Genomic DNA, 18,845 nt, shown 5'->3' with positions numbered 1-18,845 from the left:
TGCTGAGCAGGCAGCACACAGTGGGTTTGTTAACCGCTGTTTTTTTTTCTGTTCTTACTGAGGTGGAAAAGTGTTGACGTTTAAACAAAATGGTAAGGTTGAGCTAAGAGATGCTATAACATACACATTTGTGACTTGCAGCTAGACGTTGAATTTTTAAGGCGTTTATCAACCGACTGCAATGAAGCACATGAAAAAGTTAGGATTAATTTACTCCACTATATTCTAAGACCTGTTGCTACATTCCCGAGGGTCGGTGTAGCAACACTTCCTGGCATAATATCACAATATCACACCGTGCCAGGAGCCGGCTGCATGATTGTCGATGGCAGCAAAATCCGTCATCTTGCAAAAAAAAAAAAAAAAAAAGCTGCTCTCAAATACTGTGCACAACCTGGCAATAAAGAGCCGAAGAAATGTAGAATCCATGTTTTTCCCCTACTGCCGGCGCAAGAGAAGATTTCAGGCCCTAAATACAGAATAATGAGGCATTAAAGTCTGGGGCAGAGGAGGGTAATAATAAGAATGGGAGCAGGAGGGGGCTGTGGAGAGGGTATAACGGGAAAAGGGACAATAGTTTCCCGAGGAAAGAAAGAGTGAGGGGATGGAAAGAAGGGGGGGTTGGAGGAAAGATAAGACTGGTGGCTTATCCTAGTTACTGGGGAAGGATTAAGTGATGTGCCACTTTGGTTTGGTGAATGTGTGCGCACCCGTACACACAAACAGACCGTGCTCAGTGTTTCACATGTGCACAGCTTTTCTCTCATTCAATCACCCTCTGAGAGATGCACACACATCCAGGCATGTGCTGAGAGGGGTTAAGGAGCTGCGTTGCCCTCTGAGCCAGTCTTACTGGGCTGTAATGACTTTAGAGGATGTCAGATTCTTTTTATCCACCAGTGTAATATAATAAAGCAGAAAGGAGGGAGCTATCGTCTTTAAGCTGCCTCTGTGGACTATCTCTCCTTCTCCTTCTCTTTTCTCTACCTTCCCAACTTCACCAATCCCCGTCTCTCTCTGTGTCTCTGCCCCCTTGCTCCCACATGAAACACTTTGTCCGCGATAACCTTGACCTCTTTCCCTTGTTCCCTTCTTCTAACTCTCCGTATTGGGTTTGTTCAGCCTTATGCTTTTCTTTTTGTTTCCTTTCTTCCTCCTCCTCCTCCTCCACTGGTGTCAGCCATGACAGTGTTCAGTTCTTGAACCGCTCCACCCTTGGATCACGTGCTCTGACAGCCCGAGTTTCACTGCAGACACTTGGGTCAGGTCCCCCGCTGCTTCAGGGCCCCCTGGTTATCTCTCTTAAGTCCTACCACCCTTTGTATTCTTTCTCTGTCCGTCTGTCTTTGTCTGTTGATGCTGGATGAAACAGAAAGTGGCTCTCCCCTGGGGGTCAAACGGAGACAGAATACCCAGCGCAGCTAACAGCGAGGATTAACTGATAGGGACTCGTTTTCACTTCATATAATCAAAGAAAGAGACTCGACGCAAAAAAAAAACATTTTAAGACTTCAAATTACTGCAGATACACCAGATCAACGTTGTGGTTCGGCGACAGTTCACACTTATTAGATGAGTAGAAAGAGCCGGATATTCGTGGTGCAGGTGTTTAGTGTCTGTCCTGCAGGGTGAGAAGAAGACCGAGCCACAAGACACTGCGTCATGAGAAAGACGTGTTTAGCTTTGTGTCACATTGAGTCTCTTTTACATCCACCAGGCTCTCTCTTTGTCAGGTGCAGCAAGTGGAGCAACAGGTTTCCTCTTCTACCTTCCTTCAGCCGTCAAGACAAAACACCTATGGTGATGGGCTGACTTCACTGAGCGAGGGGCGTGGCCGGAAAATTAAAACAGTGCTGCATTGACAGAGGGGAAACTGGGGCAAAGCATGTGTGTGTGTGGTAGTAGATAGAATTGACTGGAAGGCAAACAACTGACCCACATGTGATCCAGTGCTGATGAAATCAACAAGATAACTGTGTCAGCCACTCGGTGAACAAGAAGAAGGGGTCGGTTCACTAAAATCATCCCAACACAAACATACACAACCATAAAAAAAAACAAAAAAACATTTATTTTTCCCAAATTATGACTGTTATGTAAGCATGTGAGTGGTTTTAACCTGAATTGCCCCCAGTGTGCACACATTAGCATCTGAGAACTCACCTCAGCTTGCTGTGAAGTGCTCTGCCGTCTGCTTCTTGTCACCTGTAGATCAGTGGACTGGTGTGAAACCATTGATAGGAATGTGAATCGTGTCGCCTCCACATGCGCATTGCAAACAAACAAGGGACTCACTCAGAAAATTTAAAAAAAAAAAGCAGTGTAGAGCTACTACACTGCTTAAAAGCAGCGATTGAACAGCTCACACCTTTAACTCTTTAACACAGATCTTCTGAACCAATCTTCAAAAACACTCACCTGTCACTTTCCTGTTTACTCCTCCTCCTCCTCCTTCTTCCCTCCTTCCACACCGAGGCTCCATCCATCCCACTGAGCTGGGTGTGTTTATGTGTATGTTTGGTGGTGACTGTAGTGGGGGGTCTAATTCAATTCACCAGCAGCCAGTTCCAGTTCACATTAACACAGTTTAATAAAAGACTATTCAATTAGCTTGGAGAGCTCCACGCGAGTGTGTGTGGTTGTGTGCGCGCTGCGTACAGAAACAGAATGGAGACTGTCAATGATGGAGCCACACACTCCAATTAGGCTCACTGTCGACTTCTCACACATACATTGGCAAGTTGGCTGAGGGAGGAAAGAGAGGGAGGGGTGGGGGGGAGTGGGAGAAGGAGAAAGTGCAGGGTGGAGACTCCAGGAAGAAGCAGGTGCAGGTGTGTTTGCATGTCTGAGCATTTTACCCGACTGCATGTGAACAATTCTACAAGTGTCTAGCTTTACTTGAATTGATCCCCATTAAGTCTTCACAAAGGGCAGCAGTTTGTCAAAGTCCAACGCCGCCTCTCATTTACTGACACCTCTTCAGCTGGATGAGAAAGAGCGAGCAGACTAGAGCCGAACAAAGGAGACGATGCGGAGCTGCTTTAAAAATATAAAGTCAGGGTTAGGCTCCATCCGCGGCTGATAGTCTAAGTTTGTCTCCAGTTTGTGCTACAGGATGACTGAGGGGTTAAAGCTCTGGCATCGGCTCAAGGAATCGTTTCACCAATATAAATGGGTGGGGAAAAAAAGCAAGACAATTACCGTATGTTGGCTGCAGAGTGAACATTACGGAAACACCCCACTTAACAACACACATACACACACACGTATGCACAAACACACAAGCGCGTGCGTTATGCGCATTTTCTGCGAGCCGCTGTAGTCAACCGGGCCCCGTAATTGTCAAGGACTGGAAATCAATAGTGGCGCATTGAAAGGCGTGAGCAGCCATCTTCTAACCTCGCTCCATGCAGCTGTCTCCCCCAATCAAAGCTGGGCCAGTTACCATGGCAACCTCAATCCCATGCCTTTCACAGTAATAAGGTGGGAAAAGAAAAGCATGGCACTGAAGGTGCAGGGTTGACATGGAGCCGGAGGAGAAGGAGGGAGTGAGTGAGAAATAAATCAACTTCTTAGAAGATGCTATAAAAAAAAAAGAAAAAGAGTTTCAGCTGTGGCCCATCGTCATGATGAGAATCAGTCAACTCGAACAAACCACGGCTTCCTTAAATAAAATAGAATAAAAACAACCAACATCACTTCTCCATCAAGATTGTGTTTATCTCATTTTGTCACCAAACCACATTGAAAACATCTCATAACGCCCAGTCTTCCAGTTTTTTCACCCATTGTGCTCTTATCCGATGTATTGGTGAAATATCCCTGATATTTCTGTAATTCAGCCAATTTAATTAAAGGGGGTGGGTTTCTAATAAAAGCCAAATGGCAGATAGCAGTGCCTGGGCTTTTCAGGAGCTTGTTTAATCAGAGAATTGCTGAATGGGAGAAGGCAATAACAGAGTGAATAGAGGCTGGTATTTGTAAAGAAATGTCACGGAGAGAGGAGGGATATGAGAGTCACTGGCTAAAACCTCTAATACAGGCCTGGCTTTAATATAGGTAATATGTGCATCATGTCTGTCGGGCTGGAGCTGCCTAATCCCTGGTGAGGAGGAGAGTTTGTAGTAGGTGGTGTTCACAGACTCACACACAAAACTGGACTGGCAGACAAACACACACACATTCACATTCACAGACTCCTAAATCAATTTCTTTATCATTTCATTGGTCTCTGTCTTTCACTTTAGTGGATTTCTATAATAGAGCATATATTGTATGGATTTGGTCAATGGCACTGTGCATGTTACGTGCTGATCGATGCCGTGGTGGCAAGTGGGAGTGAAACCGTGATCAATAGATCACTGCTCGCAGCTATCATTAACGAATACACTCTACTACATTCACATTGACTGCCACTTGTGTGAATGTGGATTTATATCCAGGCGGGGTGAGTATGTGGGCATATTATAAGGCCATTAATATTCTTGCTGTGTCTGCTGTGCGATTGTGTGTGTGCGTGTGCGCAATATGTGTGTATGCATGCATGTGTGTCTGTGTGTTTATGCGATAACAAGCCTCCGTCGTTCCGAGGGTGGCCAACCATGTCCATATATAAGTGGAAATGCGTCTTCACTGTGAGTTCCTCTCTTTCTCTCTCTTTCTCTCTCACACACACACACACACACACACATATATACACAGTGAGAGGGTTAAGTGTGTGTGTGTCTGTGTGTATGTGTGTGTGTGCAGAGAAGTGCTGTGAGCTGTAGCTCTGTGTGCTGACCTTCAGGGTTATCTGGAAGGCTCCTCCACACCTTGCTGCTAGCACCAACCCCTGCTGTCACCATGGAAACACCGCTAGCAGGGACAATATGTGGCCTGTCCAGTGTGTTGCTCATACGCACGCATTCACGCAAGCACCTTTAACGTGACGACACGCGGGTACACGGGTTCGCTATAGAGAGAGAGACACACACACATACACATATGTATAAATAAATGCACACTTCACTATTCATCTGTCGTCCACTTCATTTATCCCTCATTTCCTTCACTTTCTTTTCCCTTCCCTCTCTCTTTCTCTCTTAATGAAACCATGAGCACGACACACAATCAAGCCCCTGGGCCTGCACAGCATTGTCAGAAGGGTGCACACGACCCCATTTCCAGTAGTGGAAGCATTATTAGCGTGCCGTGACAAGAGACAGTCATCCACCACCACTGCAACACACACACATACACACACAAAGACACACAACCTGCAGTCTCATCACCACCAGATCACTGGGATTTATTTCAGCAGCGGTAGGGGTGTGCCGGCGCAACTTGACAATAAATCAACACATCATACACTCTGGAGTGACAAGTCAAGATAATACACTCAAAAAACCAAGGAGGATCGTGAGTGCGAAAGAGGAGGTGGTTATTCAGCAATGGTGGCTAAATAAATGGATGGACGGATGGATAGGAGAAGGACAGGAGGCGAGAAATGAATGGGTGTGACGACGTGTTCTTCGCTTCTTCACTTCTTCCGCCCCCGACTTTCTTTGGGATCCTCAGCCGTGATTCGTATGTAAGCTCTGAAAAAGGAAGGAGACAGAGAAGGAGAAAGTGTCAAATTATGAATTTACATTATTAGAGCCCAAGGGGAAAGTCACAAAAGTCAGGCTTCAGTCTCCCACAGAAAAACACAACAGCAGAGTACCACCTCTAAACATCTAAATATCAAAACTCAGCACTTGAGTTTTACGAAAAGAGTGGAGGTTAGATACTGACTGTACAGCTAGCTAAATCGTTCTCTGAGCAGAATTGGAGGAAATGTTTGGAGCAGATATTTTAAGTGAATTTCTTTCATACACTTTCACTGACTTAAATTTCAATTACGTAACTAGTGAGTACATGCCCAGGGAGACAAGGAGCAAACTTTATTTTTGGTAAAAAACATGCTCAAAGGGCAGCAGGGTTGCGAAGCAGATAACTCCAGTTCTTCTAGCTCCTTAAACCTGAAGCACAGCCCCGGGTTTTAGCGAGACGATCCTCACTTACTTAAGAGACAGGACTCATCTGTCAGGAACTTTCTTTGGAGAACAGGAACCAATTTAATTTGAAATGACAAGGTTTTTGATGTGGGCTGAGTCTTGCTCTTGCATTTAATCAACTAACTGGACAACATTTTCATTGATCCGTGAGTGTAAGACACAGAAACATGATGTAAACACTCTGAGGCTCGCTGAAGAACTGCAGCCTGTTAGACGTGTCGAGTGCCGGTCTCTTGTTATAGAAAGTCTGCCCTCTGCCCTGGAAGTGTTTGGCCTGGAGCTAATACAACTGGTGTTTAACTGCATGTGGCAACACAGGAAAAACTAAAAACTAAAAAAAGAAGAGAAAAAAAAAGCAACTGCTAAAGGCCACAACACACACACACACACACACACACACACTATAATCCAGTGAATCACAGTAGCTGCAGGGTAGGTGTGAAGTGGTTTATTGGTACAATAGACCTATACTTGAGATATTTTGACCACACTCATAAACTGACCAGAGTGATTTTTTGTGAAATTGATGTGCAACAGCAACGACTGCAACAGAACAAGTGACAATTTAAACAAAAACAACCTTTGAGCAAGGCACTTTAACGACAATGACTTAGCTTGTAAGAGCCCTATACTTGCTTATCAGTGGTGTAGCAGTTGTGGAGGATGAAGGTAAAGAGCAGAGAGAGCCTTATGTAATTTATAAGTCGATGCATAATATGGACGGGGTGGAGGGGGCTGAGGTGGTGTGTGTCGACTGTGGAGTGTGTGCATGTGCTCCTCATCCAGCCAGACAATCATCTGCAGAGCCCCTCTTTCATTATTACACACTATGCGTATGTATGTGATTGATTACTGAAGATTTTAGAGGATATTTTACTGCTTTGTTGTACTGCATATATGGTAATGGATGAAAGCATTAGAAGAATCGGAGGATGGTAACAGAGAGGCTGCTCTGCATCGGTTAATTTGGACTGCAACCATCTTTTTTTAATGATTTTTTAAAAATGTTCTCCATCAGGAATTTGCTTACACAAACCAAAAAACTGTGATTTACAAGTAAGTCAACAGTGAAACTACAAAGCTGAAAAAAAATGTTGCTTCATAGTTAATGAATAGGACCTGACTGTTAATGTGAGGCTATTCCTTGTCACTGGCTGGAAAGCAAAAATGCATTAATATGCACTGGCATGTGACCGCAGTAGATTGTTGTGACGACTTAACAGATGACTGGTTTCTTACTGGGTTCAAACTTTTGCTATAAGATGAAGGATTTAATTCTGAAACACAACACATTAATGTAACAAGCAAACAAACTCCCAACTGTTTCCTCTCCTTTGAAAGTTGACAGAAAAATTTGAGCTTTTAAGAAGAACCCACATTCTATTATATTTACGTTTGGATAGATTACACAAACAGCTCCTGTACAGCAGCCTCGCACATTTGATGTTTGTGTTTAAAAACGCTTCTGAAGTGACTTGGTAAGGTTTAACGATGAGATTATTAAGGATGTTTTTACGTGTGTTTATGTTTTAGAAAGCCAGTCTACTATAAGGCGCATCAATGCACACACACATTCAGACAGTCAAAACACACAGTCACAGAGAGACACACAGGGCAACCCAGGGTTAGTGAAGCATTAGCTTGTGGCTGCTGGGTGGGCTAGTTGGCATGCTAACTACCCCGGCGCTCGGCTGGCAGGCAGATATGCTGGCGGGCAGGTTAGCTGTTCACTTGCCAAGTGCATCCGAGGGCATCGCAGCTTGTGCCACTGAATTGGAGATGAGCGGCAAATGTGACAAGGGGATTTCGCTTTGCTGTTCCACTCACGTCCCGAGATATAAAAGGGGGACAATGTGTGTCTGCGTACGCGCATGAAGAAAAAGAAAATGCACTATTTGTGTGAGTGTGGCTATGGTTGTTTGTGTGTATGTGTGTGCGGGGAGCTTATGCCGACCCTGTGTGTGTATATGATTGCATGTCTGAGTGTGTGTGTGACGCACTCATATACAGCAGTGTGATGGGACATTATGCCTCATGCATAGTGTATGAATGAGTTCCTGAATTTCAAACTGACCCCTCGCACCTCCCACAGTACACACAGTTCAATTTGGTGCCCCAGGCCCAAATTTGGACTGCCGCCATCCACACTTGGATAATTCAAAGACGGGAAAAGCTCTTTATGCACGTCACCTTGGGCTAGGAGGGCAGCCAAATACTCCGGCTCTAGGTCTGCACTGAATTTAAGACTTTTGCCAGTTTATTAGGTACACTAAGTTAAAGCTAATGCAATTTAATCCATGTGCTCTGCAGTAAATCCTACCCTTCTGAAGGTTATAATCTTGGGCTACTACTCAACTTCATTTGTCGGAGCCAGACGTTACGTAGCAGTAAATGTATTGCGAGGTGAAAAATAGCCACAACGTGATTGGCTGTTCTCCATTATTTCCGCTTTCTCAATCTTACCGACATTAGCTGGAACTTATTTTTACACTCTGTCGGTGCAAAAAGTGCAAAGTTGAACCAACAACTGCACTTCATTATCACCGACTCCGGCTGAGATGGAAAAGTGTCTGTGTGGAGATTAGATTTGAAACACACAAAAACACTGATTCGCACACACAAATACAGACACACAAACACATGTTTTCTCCCACCTGTCAGCTTCCATCCAATTAGAGAGCAGTGTGAGGAGCAGATAGCAGATAGAGCAGCAGTGTACACTCATTGGGCTGGGGGTGGGGGGGCGTTGTTCACCCCCATGGTCATAAGCTAATGGGCAACATACAGACAGCAGCCCAACATGTGTACACACATCTGCACCACATATAATAAGATGCTCACTCACGCACATGCACACACAAACACACTAGACTCGCTCACTTGCCTTTTCTCTGTGAAAAACAAAAATAATAGACAAGTAGAAAATCAATAACTGTCTTCTCTGCTCAGCGCTAACAGCACTCAGTTCTCTCCCTCTCTCTGGAGGGACAGAGACAGTTGCCAGGCAGGACTGTCAATCAGACGCTCGCAGAGTGGCCGTGGCTACGGCTGCTTTATAAACACACAACCATCCACTGATTACACAGTCAGTGAGACAGCCAGACAGTCAATTAGTCAGCCAGTTGAGGAAGACTCACAGTCACACAGTTAGTGGCTTGGTTTTGTGCACAGACTGGGTCTAAACTGTTCAGTCAGTCAGTGTGTTTGTTGGTCAGTCAGTCAGTCGGTTGTTTGGTTAGTGAGGTGTACTGACTGACTGACTGACTGACTGGAGTATTGATTTAGTCCGAGAGCTGTTTAGTTAGTTAAGTTGCTAAACAGAAGAACGAGGCTGTAACACGTCAACAGTTCATTTAAAGAGTCATTGATTTAACATGAGCCACTGATGTGATCTGATGGAAACATTTATGAAAACATGTCGTTAAGGGTGAAACGATAATTAAAGGGCGGAATATCTCGATGGCAAACACGTACGTATTGTACAGTGCAAATGACTTCATCACCTTCGTATGTCAGTCCGACACTTCTGACCTGACTGAAGCATCGTGACATCTATTAGATGGATGATGAAGACATTTCACCCAGAGGATGATGCTGATGACTCTGGTCATCTCCTGATTTCTGCCTCGACTACAACAGTAATGTCTGATACTGACTGAGTGTGAAAGTTACACCACTGGTCAGCTAGTGGTGTTAAAGAGTTTCCCCACTGGTCATTGCTCCTTCAAAACAGCCAAACTGGTCACCAGGAGGCTGTGTTAGTGAGAGGAGAGCCACATGAGGCTGGCCCTTCCTTCTACAGATCCACCTCTATACCTCTCCATATACAGCGTATGTACACAATGATCCTGACGTTTTCAGCAAATGTTCTGAAATATTCATGCTCAGTGTTCAAACTACTGAATTTCCACTGAATAAGGTAAAACACTGGAGCTACTGTGCACAGAGAAGCAGGAAGATTATAAAGTATTTAGACAATAGCAGGCAAGTATTTGAAACTCAACAGATTTTGAGGCTGAGCATCATTTCAACATCCAATATGAACCATCCCAGGCCTCCCACGTGCCCTTCAGGTGAGGACCTTTGATGCAGGTCGTCCCCCTCATGCACTCCACATGTCTGTCATTTCCACTGGCAGCCTTTGAATAAAAGAAATTCAACCACGTGGAACATGTGTTTTGATTTAATTCCACATGTAATGTAATGTAATTCAGTCAGTCATGTTGTCTTTGCTGTTGTGAACGTTACTAGAGTTTACATTTCAGTGTCATTATCAGTGATTCCTGTATGTACTTGCTTACTACTTACATCATCACTACTTCTGCACACAGAGATAACACTGTCTCACTCTGGATAAGCAGGAGAAATAATAATGCTCCTTAAAAATGAGAACAATTTGAACCATTCCTTTAACACAAATCTTAACATCACTGTACATGTAACGTGCAGACCAGATGAGCTCACATTAAACAGACTGAGCAGCAGCTACCGTATCTAACAAAATGATCATTAAGATGTGAATGTTAACAGAGTAAAACAGCACCTCAGTTGTCACCTAAGCGGATCCCTTTGTCACACTTTACCCCAACGCCTTATCTGCAGCCAAATTAAGTGAGACTCATGGCCGCTCAAAGCCGACAGGAGAGAAGTGATCACATCCTGTCTGACAGAGAAAGTCTGCAGCGCGGAGGAGATGTTCGGCCAGGTGCTGATGGAGTGCTGTATAGATTTGAAAAGCCAGAGAAAGAACAAGTGTTGGAGGATGGAGGTGGGGGGGGGGGCGGGGGGCAAGAGAGAACAGCTAATCTTTATATGGCCTCTGCCTTCACACGATGGTCGCCTTGGAAATGATGGATGTGAGGCAGATCAGGGATGGAAGGAGGGAAAGAGAGAGATGTGAAGAGACAAAAATATGTGAGCTAGTATGTGATGAGTGTGTGCGCGCGCCGTATATATGAGCGCCGTCTAACATGATATCCTGTCACACATGTTTTGTTTTTTTCACCTTACCAAAGCACACTACTGGTATGAAATGAGAACAAAAAGCAAATCTAATAACAGTGATTTATAGAATGAAAATGGCAGCGAGAAATTATGGACATCGGGTTTGTATTAGTACAATTTTACAGTGAGCAGCCACCACACATAAGCTGTAATCAGGGTGGTAGGAGTAGTGGCGCGTATTCTGTAAAGGCGATATTAATGACAGGGATATTACAATATACACAACTGTCTGGGTGTGTATATATGGTAGTGTGTGTCCGTGTGTGTGGATGTGTGTGCGTGTGTCTGTTGAAGGGCCAGATTGCTGCTGAATAGAGTGGTTCTGTTATCAGATTAGAGTTAGCAGGCAGGCCAAGGCTCACAGTGGGGCTCACCACCTGCTACTACTGATAGCCACACACACACACACACACACACACACACACACACACACACACACACACACACACACACACACACACACACACACACACACACACGTTTCCTTATTTCTACTCACCAACCCCTAAAATCTGACATTTTTTTTGTCTCACTCTTTTCTTTCTCTCCCACAGTAATGATTGACAGCTTCTACTCCTCTCTCCTCTTCCTTCAATACTTCCTGCCATCCCTTCATCCCTCCCACTGACAGAACCTCTCCACTTCTCTCCATTCATCCTCTCTACATTTCCTCCATCATCCACTCATTCCTACTGTATCTCTCTCTTACAGTTTTCTATTAACCCTTCCTCACTGACAGGACCCTCCTAAGCCTCTTTCTCCCTCCGTTTCCACTCTTTCATCATCACTCTCCATCCATTCCCCCACTGACAGGCACCTTCTATTCTTCTTACATCCCTGTTTTTTTCCCCCTCTCTCTTCATGGCTGGAAATGGTAGAATTCCTCCTCTTTCTATATCAATCAACTTCTTCACCTGGACAAACTCAACAGGTTTGAATAAGATGTCTTGATATATTTTTTAGGGATGTTCGATACCATTTTTTTCAGGCCGAGTATGAGTAAGAGTACTCATCGATACCGAGGACTTATACTTATTTATATGTATGTAAATAATAAATATATATAATGTACATAGCAGAAACCCTGGTATTTGTATAAAGATTGTTTTTTCTCCCCTAGAGAACTGGTGGCTGGTATCGGCAGCCTTTACGAGTACCAATACTTTGAAATAAGGCCGGTATCTGCCTGATACCAATACCTGGCATCGATACTCGCCCATCCCTAATTTATAAAACTTTTTTTTAATGGTATTTGCTTTGTTCAGAGGACACAAGGAAATAGCAGAGTGTTTTTCATGGATGACGGTCTTAACATTTTGTCAGGACTGGATGTTGTCTGAGAGGTGCGTGCGACGCTCCTGGCACCACATTTAGAAAAGGATGGCTGCCTGCTTACGTGGGTGACTTTGTGGTTATAAGTGGTTTGTGTGGAAAATGTCAACTAAAATGTTTTGAAGAGGCTGAATAGCTTTATGTGGATACACACGCTGCTAAGATACTGACAGACATGTTTGTGCACATACACACATAGCCGTGCAACACACACACAATCACACACACACGGCACAACTGATGGAGGTGACATTAAGAGAGAGGAAAAAAAGCCCACAGCACTTTAACATGGGAGGATCTATCTGTGAACCCACACACTCCAGACTCTTCACTCCAAACACACGCTCATGCAAAACCAGCATTATTTTCTCTTTTTAAATCTGTTTCTTTGTACTCTGTAATAGAAGCTCTAAGGGCTTTTAAAGAAACTCAAGGTGAGTCTCTGTAGACACACTTTACACTCTTGACCATTACTGATGCATAATACCTTCTCTCTCTGAATTCTAATGCTGACCACCAAGACTGCACTGAGCTTGACGTTTACTGGGGTTGAGCAACTAAAACTGAGTTCACTGTTCATGAATTAATCTTTAACTACAAGATTAGAAGATAAAAGAAGGTAAAGTTACACATCAAACCTGAAAAAAAAAATCAATGTGGCTTGAATTAAAAGCCAACAGAGAGGTATCTGTAATATAGGTGACCTATATATTAATGAGAACTGCACATAACGTAACATCCCCCTTTTTTCTTTTTAACAGATATTTACAAATTAAAGACTATGTAAGGGAGCATATGACTAATTTTGAAATCTTGGATGAGAGTGAGTCCCTGGAGGCAATAAATAAATTTGATCCTGTTACTCGCAGGACGCTCTCCCTTTTTTCTTTATTTTTAAATCAGATCTTACATAAAAGAACTCAGCGGGACTTAAACAGGCGTGGGCGGACTCTGTGAATGTGGAACTAAAAGATGAGGTCTGGGATGACCGTTTAAAGAGAATAAATAATTGTTCGGTCAATGCCAGACATACCTAAACAGTTTAAAACACTGCAGAGAACTCTAGTTTCACCTGTTTGAAATGTAATCAAGCCTGTGATCGGTAATTTTACACATTTCTTTCTAGTGGTGCAGTAGACTTTACACATATTGGAGCAGCACATTTCATTCTTTTTCCAGAAGCCTTTGAGAAACATTGGGAACCTGATTCGCTCATACTCATAGTGATCACTGGATACAACCAGAATAAAAGTTCCCAATAAATATATTAAAAATATATCTGTTTGGTTTGGAAATGGTGACTGCGAGAAACTTGTTAGTGTGAAAACTGGACTTTGTATGATGATTGTCTTTGTGAGAAACGGCAAACACACTATATCTATAGAGACTGAAATTTTATAATGAAGATAGAGGAGGTGTGTTTGATAAGATCTTGGCGAATCTTTGTCAGAGAAAGGAGAAATGCGTCATGCACAAATTGCTTTGTAGTTTGCACTCAACTAAATTATTAGTATAATTATTTTATTATTTAGGATGTACTGTGTTTGAGTTTTTTTCTTCTTCATAGTCATGCTATGCTCTTAAAAAAACATACATGTATACAGTCCACATATTAACTGTCAATCATCAAATGGATTAATTGAGTAATCACCCCTGCACTAGGACAAACCTTTACCTTGACCAAGCCTCTGTTTCCACTTAAATCCAGCCCTGGCCATCATAATACAATACATAATACATGAAAAACAAAATGAGCAGAGGCCAAAATGTCCCGACTCTGGCAGTGTGAAATGCAAATTGGATAAAAGCCTGAGAACACAAACACACGCTCTCCAGTGTCCCCCTCACTGCAGCATTATCTCCTCAACAGTAACTATTTCCAGGGTCACTGTGTTGTTAATGTAACCTTGAAACTAGCCAAAAGCGTACTACTGTATATACTCTTCCAAATAGTTTTAGGATATCTTTCTCTTTGTTAATCTCATTGTCTAATGGCAGGCTCATGAACACATGCTTATCCCACCAGCTGTATTTACATCCTGACAGGACATTTCTAAGCGCTGCTGTGTACAAACAGTAGGGTTTTTAATTGCTCTGTGCAAACACAGGTTTTCACTTCACCACATCATAGGTTGTTCCAGCTGTGATTGTAAATCCTCAGTGCCTTCGACCGAGACAGACAACAACTTTTTTTGTGGGGTTTGTGCTGCTCTAACCTTCCTACACATTCATACTTGTCTCTGGCTTGTTTTTGGCAAAGTTTTTCTGCTTCTTCCTGCTCATTACCTGTACACTTTTGTTTACAATCATCACCATCTGCTATTCTATGTAGGCCTCACACTGTCCAGCTCGTAGGCTCAGAGTGTGTGGATCGAAAAAAAGATGTGAAATGAGAAGCTTCCTGTGGGATGGTAAAGAAATGAAACGTCCCTTTTCAATACAGTGGAGCAGGTCGGGCCATTTAATGCCAAATAGGGTAATCATTAACATGCAAGCCTTGTTGTACTCTCAAAATCTATTGGTCAATATCCACATCAACCAGCGGTGCAGCCACTGTTTCATCGTGGTGTTGATTTAATCTGTGTTCATTTTTTAGGGCCATTGTTTACCCATTGTTTTTCTGTCCTCATTTGCATACTATCAGCCCCCTATCAAGGCAAGTCTGTTTCACCTGGTGGAAATACAGATGCTGATTTCCAATGCGCACTGCACTCGTTAAAAGCTGTAATTGAGACAGATTTCTGATTACCTTTAAAAATAGCACCATGAATCCATGTACGAATGCACCTGTTCCACGTACTTTGTTGTTATAGCAATGCTCCATATATGTAGTGTGGGCAATCAAGGGAGAGACAGAGTGGCACTTAACCAAGCATCTCAGAGGCCAACACATGCTCACACATCAGGGGAGACAAATGCTGCAGTCAGGAGACCAGTGGGTTAAAGTGGGTTAAGTATTTGGGATACAGTGGGAAGTGTTGCTCTGAAGCCATTGGCCCCTGCTGATGGTATTAAATGGCACAGCACTAGAATTAGCATTCTGCAAATGGTGGGCGCTGGAGGCCTGGTATAGTGGAGTAAGGGGATGTGGGTGTGCTTGCTTTACAGCAAGTGGTGGCTTGAGAAACGTTTGTTATTGAGTGTGACTTTGAGGTTGGTTGTGTCTTTTTCTCACTGAAGAGGAGGGTAAGAGAGAAGACAGATGATCACAGGTAAAGACGGCAAATACACACACACACACACACACACACACACACACACACACACACACACACACACACACACACACACACAGACAGAGGCACACTGAGTATAAAAGCTTCCAATGACAATGACCATATAGTGGTAATATATAAGATACGGCCTAACGTCACACCAAAGAGAGACAAAACCCACAAAGCTTCATGATAACACAGGGGCCTTGGTGAGCTGACATTTAGCCTGCACCCCCCCCCCCCACCCACACACACACACACACACACACGCACACGCACACACTTAAGGTCCCATATGCATGACAATAGCCCATGACCAGAGATACTGACAGGAGAGGGACAGGGGAGTGATAGCAGAGAGGGGGTGCAAGGCCATCTCCAAAAGAAACTGCCTTTAATGGATGGCTGGGGGAAAATGTGTGAAAAATGTGCTGAAGTATATGTGTCTGTACTTGTGTGTGTGTGTGTGTGTGTGTGTGTGTGTGTGTGTGTGTGTCTCTGTGTGTATGCCTGAATCAACATAAAAACATAAAAGAACTTTTAGGTGACATATAAGGAAGGCTGTGCGAGTGGAGATAGTGAGTTGGATGGACTTCAAGCGGCAGAGAGAGAAAGTAAGATAGATACTCCAGTGATGTTCAGATCAGGACACTGGCTGAAAACAGACAGATAAGCGGCGCAGTTGGTTTCATTGGCAAGATTGATTGACAAACACAGACAAGCCGATGGAACACAACAGATATATATAGTAGAGTTTACATAAATAAACTCTTGGAAAGCCATAAGTCAATGGCAGCCGAGTGGAAGGGACAGACCCCAGATGAGACGGTATGGGGCTGCTGCTGTGCCATTCATGCACACAAACTTTAACTTAAGCTTAAAATTGATATCCTGTGTACATGTGTTAGTGTTGAAACAGTCGACTGAAATTTGACCAGAGGATATGCAAAATACAAGAAAACTGAGCTAAAGAGTTTCAGAGCTTCAGACAAATAGATGGTATTTGATAGACGTCAAGCTTCATGTACAGAAAAAGACTAAAGGAAGACAGATAAATTTATATTCAAGAAAAGCGTGAACTATATAGCTATCAACTTCAGACAAAGATTAATTTTAGGGGGGGAAAATACAGCATTCTCCCTTTAATCACAGAGAAGAATACGTCTGCTTTAGAAAATCCTTACAAGCACATACAGATAACAAAAGAACAGAGCTTTTAAGCTGTCGGGAGGTTTTCACCAGGCTAAAAGCTTTTTCTGTTTAGTAGTCATGTTATTGTTGCACAAAGCTGAAAAATGTTGTGCGTCTTTTCTAACTCGCTCACTATTTTATCTGCCCATGCACAGACAGCCTATTCAGGTTGTTAGTTTAAACAGAATTGACCTCTTTCCCTCTGTAAAGTGCATCTTAAAAAATTTGTTGTTGGTGTATGTCAGTGATGGAATTCAAAAACTTTTGTTCCTATATAAGATACCATAATTAGAAAACTGTTGTTGCCTTAAAGCATTTAGTTGTTACATTTCCTGGTCAGTTGTTTTTCAGATATTTCCTCTCAGTAACAAATCAAAACATGTGACATTCAGTGTGCAATACATACCACAGATGAGCTCATGTTAGATGAATGTAATTGCCTCTTTGACATAAATGATCAAACCTTCTGTTCCACTTTTGGAACAAGCACAGAGGCAAGCGTGTTCAGTGAAAGGTAAAACCTCCATTATTAAACCTTCTCAACGTCTCAACCTTAACAAAATGTTTCCTCCGGGGTCTACAGAACATTATGCTTCATAATGAAATATGATCCACTGCTCTCTTTTCATGACTAAATCTGCAGTGCGTATTGCTCCCTGTTGACCCTTAACCACCTGCAGCAATGCCGAAACTTTTCCTAGTTAAACTCGCGTCCAAGTGCTCTTCTCTGCCAAGCTGCTGGCTCTGTCAGATCCATTTATAGACAGGCAGACTGGACAGCTGCCTGTGTGTCCAGAGGGGTCTAGGGACTGCCCACTCATTTCTTTTCATTAAGTCTGACTGATTGGGAGCCTCCGGTGGCACCGTTACTCGTCTCCCCCATCTCTTTCTGACCCAGTCTCTTTTGGGTTGCATGCGAAGGTGTTATTTAAATATCAACAAATTTACTCCGCATTAGTAAATACTTCCATAAAAACTAATAAAATCTAAAGTTTTATAATAAACAGAAGACTTCAAGCTTTTTTCCCTACTGTCTGATTTGTATATGTTTTATATGTATATCACTCCATGTGTATATGCTCTTCTACTTTCACTGACCCCATCTGCCTGCACTCGACCCTGTCCAATCCTTGCCGCTGGCGTTAAAGATACTCTAAATGAAGCATGAGACCGTGGTTTAATGCGGATGCAAGTTATTACAGCAACAAGAGTTTTAAAGTAAACTCTGACAGAACCACAGGGATAGAGGTTTCAGCTCTAAGGCCATGTACAAATGTAGTCGGGTATTTAAAAAATGAATATTTTTTCCCCAAAGTTTTCAATAACATCGTAAACACCTGATCGTTATCATAAACATCTTCATCTACATGAACCTGGATGAAAACACTGTCGAGGGTATTTATTCGTTTATCTTTGGAGGGAACGTTGGAGTAAAACAAGTGACCTCAGAGCACCCCTTCTCCTTTGCTCCTCAACGTAATAGAGCAGTTGTGTTTGCAAGTGCAAACAAGCAAAAAGCATTTGGACCAACATTAATAAGAGCACTGTTTTGACAGCATCCATAATCTCATCATAGATGTAAGATCTCATGGTAAACAAAGGTCGCACACCTGACGTCAGTGTTTTTCTGTTGCATACAGTGATGTTCGCGAACTAAAAAACTCTGTTTTCCCGTGTATCCAACACCAACAGGAGACAGGAGTTTTTAGAAATAATCATTTTTAGTGACCTAAATCTGACTTTCCATGTGGATGAAAGGCGAAAACGCATTAAAAGATATCTGTTTTTTTCAGAAACCCAGCTGTGTACATGGCCTAAAACTATTACAGTTCACTAACTGTAGAGGGCTTTTCTGTGAATATGTGCATCTTCTTGCCAAACCTAGCAAAGACCTCACAGAGCTCTGTGGCCAGAAGTGCAGATCAGAGCCAATGCACTGGTTAATGCCAGTGGTAGAGGTTTAATATGGGAAGACGGATGCGTGGAGGATGGGAACTGGAGGAGAACGAGATGGATCAACAGTGACAGCAACATGAAAGAGCCATGGGTGAGCAGATAATACACA

General features: G+C 43.1%; 1 protein-coding gene and 1 long non-coding RNA gene across 6 annotated transcripts in view; both read right to left on the bottom strand.

The window, feature by feature from the left end:
• Positions 1 to 1,809: 1,809 nt before the first annotated feature.
• On the bottom strand, positions 1,810 to 2,586 carry LOC146987026 (uncharacterized). Its single transcript, XR_015035829.1, has 3 exons — positions 2,419 to 2,586; positions 2,164 to 2,205; positions 1,810 to 2,015 (listed from the first exon to the last, which is right to left on the bottom strand). It is a non-coding gene; the product is annotated as an uncharacterized LOC146987026 (long non-coding RNA).
• A 2,678-nt stretch (positions 2,587 to 5,264) lies between these two features.
• The window catches only part of chchd6b (coiled-coil-helix-coiled-coil-helix domain containing 6b), a 52,515-nt gene continuing 38,934 nt past the window's right edge, over positions 5,265 to 18,845 (bottom strand). For all 5 annotated transcript variants that reach the window (XM_085775979.1, XM_085775982.1, XM_085775980.1 and 2 more), the window contains one exon: positions 5,265 to 5,579. In XM_085775979.1, the coding sequence (XP_085632105.1) occupies positions 5,556 to 5,579 (24 nt within the window). In that variant the 3' untranslated portion in view covers positions 5,265 to 5,555. The remainder of the gene's footprint in view (positions 5,580 to 18,845) is intronic.

Source organism: Trachurus japonicus, chromosome 5, assembly GCF_045865225.1.
Source record: "Trachurus japonicus isolate A0001 chromosome 5, Traja_1.0".
Classification (NCBI taxonomy): domain Eukaryota; kingdom Metazoa; phylum Chordata; class Actinopteri; order Carangiformes; family Carangidae; genus Trachurus; species Trachurus japonicus.
This window is presented reverse-complemented; position numbering and strand designations above follow the sequence as displayed.